At 30.1% G+C, this 4,338-nt stretch overlaps 1 protein-coding gene and 1 non-coding gene across 2 annotated transcripts; both read right to left on the bottom strand.

Moving 5' to 3' along the window:
* LOC122853172 lies at positions 1-1,613 on the bottom strand. Its single transcript, XM_044153470.1, has 3 exons — positions 1,502-1,613; positions 924-1,408; positions 1-821 (listed from the first exon to the last, which is right to left on the bottom strand). Exons 2-3 carry the CDS (start codon positions 1,137-1,139, stop codon positions 147-149), a joined length of 891 nt encoding a protein of 296 aa, XP_044009405.1. The 5' UTR covers positions 1,140-1,408; positions 1,502-1,613; the 3' UTR covers positions 1-146.
* Positions 1,614-2,948: 1,335 nt separating this feature from the next.
* Trnak-cuu lies at positions 2,949-3,021 on the bottom strand. The gene has a single exon. It is a non-coding gene; the product is annotated as a tRNA-Lys (tRNA).
* Between the last annotated feature and the right edge of the window lie 1,317 nt (positions 3,022-4,338).

Below are 4,338 nucleotides of genomic sequence, written 5' to 3'. Positions count from 1 at the left end.
ATGAAATTATAGAACCATAGAGTTATGCAATTGATTTTTTTTATTCTTAATGTATGATTAATATATTTAATTAATGATATTTCGCGTTATATTTCAAAATCTAAATAGTACATTTCGAAACCAGTGCCAAATGAAAAAACCGGCGATTATGAGATTTGTGCTTTTGCGTAGGCACTTGTACCGATATGTATCATTGTTTTTCCGTTTAATTTCTGATAGAAACGCAATTCAAGATATGGTGATTCATATTGTTGTAAATCTGGCATATATAAAACATATAAGACGAGACGTTTTTCTCGTTTTTCTAATATTGCTGCTGCTTTTTTTACGAGCTTAGCAGTTACATTTACGCCGTAAACAGCGAGCGCATTCATGTTTGGTGAATTTTCAAGAACTGTTAAGACTGAATCATCAGTAACTTTATTGCTGCATGGTAAGCCTAATGTTATCAGGTTTTTCAGCAGTTTGACTGAAGAATCAGTGATATTAGTCAAGCCGTCAATAAGTACATATTGTAAATTATTCATCTTTGAAAGTGCTACTACACCATTATCGGTTCCTTGGCGACTATTTATCTGCAATAATAATAAGTGCTTGAAAGAATTGGCAATAGTATACAATTCATTATCTGTTATGCTGCATTCCAGCATTTTCAATTTCTTGATATTTATGAATGGATCTGATACAGGAAGAGTTTTTACAAAATGTAAAGTGTGGTTAGTATAGAAAATTCCATTGTCTTTCAGATAAGAGTATAAATCTGAAGCAATTCCTATACCAGAAACTTCCAAACTTTTCAGAGCCGTCAAGTCACGAATCACCTGCAAAAGAAATTATATATATATATATTGTAAAGATGTAAAAAATAAAAAGAATATACATTCTCATTTTTATTTCGTAATAAATATAAAGTTGTAACTTACATCATTTATTACTTTTGTAAAATCAGTGGTGGGGATTATTTCATCAGTCCATCTCAAAAGACTTAAATCAGTCAATGTATTAGCAACGTTCTTCAATGAATTCATTAAAGCAACAACGGATAACAACTGAAAAGTCTTTATATTTTGAAATATAATTGTTAACGATTTTAGTTTGGATAGACGTGTGAATGTATTGGCTAATATTGCTTGGTCCATGTTGGTGAATCTCAAGCGAAGTGTTACAAGGTTTGGACACAATTCATTGATAACTGGCACTATCTTACAATTATCATAAGCTGTCAAGTCTAATGTTGTTAAATAACGACCACATTTATTAAGCAGTGACTTTATAAGACAGAATCCTCCATCGCTTGTTGGATATTTAGCCAAACAACTTGGATACTCATCATATCGCCAATAAATTAATTCAAGTTTTTTGACTATAAACCAAGAAACATCAAGGATACTTTTCCATTTTTTGCATACTAAAAAATAAAATAAATACAAATCTATTAATTATCGATTGTTAAATAATTTTTAAATCAAATAAAATTGATATTGTATTTTTAATATCATACCCAATGCAATTTTTGGTCTTTCACATATTGGCACATACGTTAATGCTTCAGCCAGGCAATAATCACGAAATGGCACAAGTGTTACTGCATCTTTGAGAATGGAATGAAAATCACATAACTAAAAAAAATAAATAATATATTTAAATTTATAATAACAATAATGCAATATTGAATGTACGAGCATGTTTTGACAACTGAAATATAATAAAACTGGAAGCCGAACTCTCGCGTCAAAAGTGTCGCCGAGAGAGAAACGAAATTGGTGTATTCTTGTCCTTGTCGGTACAGTCACGTCAACTAAAGTTGGTTGAGACTAGACTGAAAAGTATTGTAACTTTTATATCGTGTATGACTAGTTTGCTAGTTTGTTTTGACGTTGACTGTACAAGATTTGATGTGCCATGTGTGAGTGAGAGGGAAATACACCAATATGTTGCTATCTCTGGCGAGTTGGCGACACTATATTTCAGTGATTTTGACTGCAATTATATTTTAGACTGACCTTTTTTGTTTTAAATTGTGTTGTTGAAGCTTCCTTTGCATCTATATATTTTTTTGATAAATCTACCCCGTTTAACGAACTAAGCACATGTTTTTTAGAAACCTCACTCAACCGACGCATAATAGCAGCTCCGTCTTCCATTATAATCATTATAAATACAACTTTTTGTTGGATATTTTTTTATCTCAATATACGTTTATTATAATGAAAAAGATTATAAATTTTAGGCTTTATATTTTATTCCAAAAATAACCAAGAAAACTAGCATTGGCCACAGATTCACATTCACTAATTGCAACTAATTGTTCTGAACTCACCTAAACTCACAAGTCACAAATCATCACCTATGAGCCTATGAGGTGCGTTCTTTGATTGGCGGGAGCCTGAGGGTATCCCCACCTCTAATGATCCCTCTCTACTTTTTTTCCTTTTCTTCTTCTGATTAGTCGACTGTCGAATAGAACCCAAAAAGTCACCCGATCATGCGATTTATGGGCAACCTTAATGTAAGTAAATCGCATCGGTGGACGAAGCTTGGGCCTAAGAGGGTGCGCATCTACATATGGTTATAAAAAATATTTTCAGTGCCCCTCTGTCCAAAATATATTCACTATACTGGCAGGTTCTTGGTAGTATGTGTGTATGTAGTCTATCTGGATAGACACACACAACTACCATAGCCAAGAAACATGAGACAGCACGACGAATACAAGAAAGAGAATGACCGCTAATGATAGAAAATTTTGATGACAACTTTGATATTAATTATCTAAAAAAAATCACGGGACAAAATTTTGAAAAAAAATCAACAAAATAGATTATTATTCTTGCTTTCATAAGGAACCAAAAATTCAAAAATCGTATAGTTGGAAATTCTAATTACTTTCAACCTTAATGAATTTTATCAACAATGAATTTATTATTAATAAATTGCAAAAAGTATTACTCCCAACGTGGGGCTCGAACCCACGACCCTGAGATTAAGAGTCTCATGCTCTACCGACTGAGCTAGCCGGGAACTTATGTACCCGGGTAAAATTGTCCTAGTAGAGCATCTAGTCTCTTAAACACTTTGCAATTATTTTATAAACTTAAAATATTGTGTTAAACATGTTAAAAAAATTTTTAAAAAATAATTTTTTTTTTTTTTTTTGTGTTTTCAATTGTCAATAATAAACAATAGTGGAGCAGCAAAAATTTATTGCTTAATAAATTCATTAAACGATATAGATTTTTAAATTGAATTTAATTTTTATTATGTGTTGGATTTGAGATTATAGAGTAAATCTACCTGAATGAATGTTTTGTGATTGAATTGATAAATCCCTAATGTCTATATTGTCCACACAGTGTGTACGTGAATCTATTTGTTCTGCAATTTTCAACATTAAAAAGCTATATATGTGAAGCTCATCGTAGCACACGAGGGACCTAATAGCCTGTATGGTATATATTTTCAATAGATGAACATAAAGCTATATACACATAACAACATTGACCAATCAACATTGTTCGACAATTGGTGTATGTATACGTGTTGGCAACAATAATTGAGGAATAATTACGGGACATGGTTCTCCTGTTTATTTCATATACCTATATGTACACGTTGCCATGGAAATTTTACTGTTTTGCTATATATATATTTTGAAGATACAATTAGACTACATTTGTAGAAAACAACAGAGGAAACGCTATACATCAACCGGTGATTCAAAGTACATCTAACATGACATGACGTGTGCTATATAAACCCATCACACATATAGACATAATAATATTGCCATTCACTAGCAATTTGATACTGATGATTATGTTATTTTAATATTGATATTCATCAAAGATAAAATACTTGCAAATTAAATCTTTAAACTGGTCTTAAATGGATTTAAATTATATACAAAGAATAAAATTATAAACATGTCAACCAACTCAGTTTGTAATATTAATAAAATAAACATATTTTTATAATTGATTTGCGATAACGTATTTAAAATAAATAAATTTCATGAAAAAAAATTACATAAAATCAATGGAAAATTTTGACTACAAGTTTGTAAAATAAAAATATATTTTTAACATTATTTTAATGAGTATAATTTATAATGTATAAATTACAAAATGTAAAATGATTATTATAATTAATTTTACATATACTAATGTACTATTTCAAGTTAATGATCAAATTTGTAAATGAATGCTTATAAATACATACAGATAATTACATTCTTGAAAGGCTTCATGTTAACTTCTGATGCTGAAGTTATGTGTGTGATAAATAAATATCAACAATCTTTTTAAAAAGGAGATACAAACAAAAAAACCGGTGAAGTTG

This window comes from Aphidius gifuensis, linkage group LG3, assembly GCF_014905175.1.
Source record: "Aphidius gifuensis isolate YNYX2018 linkage group LG3, ASM1490517v1, whole genome shotgun sequence".
NCBI lineage: Eukaryota > Metazoa > Arthropoda > Insecta > Hymenoptera > Braconidae > Aphidius > Aphidius gifuensis.
The sequence above is the reverse complement of the archived record's forward strand: the minus strand, read 5'-3'. Positions and strand labels throughout refer to the sequence as shown.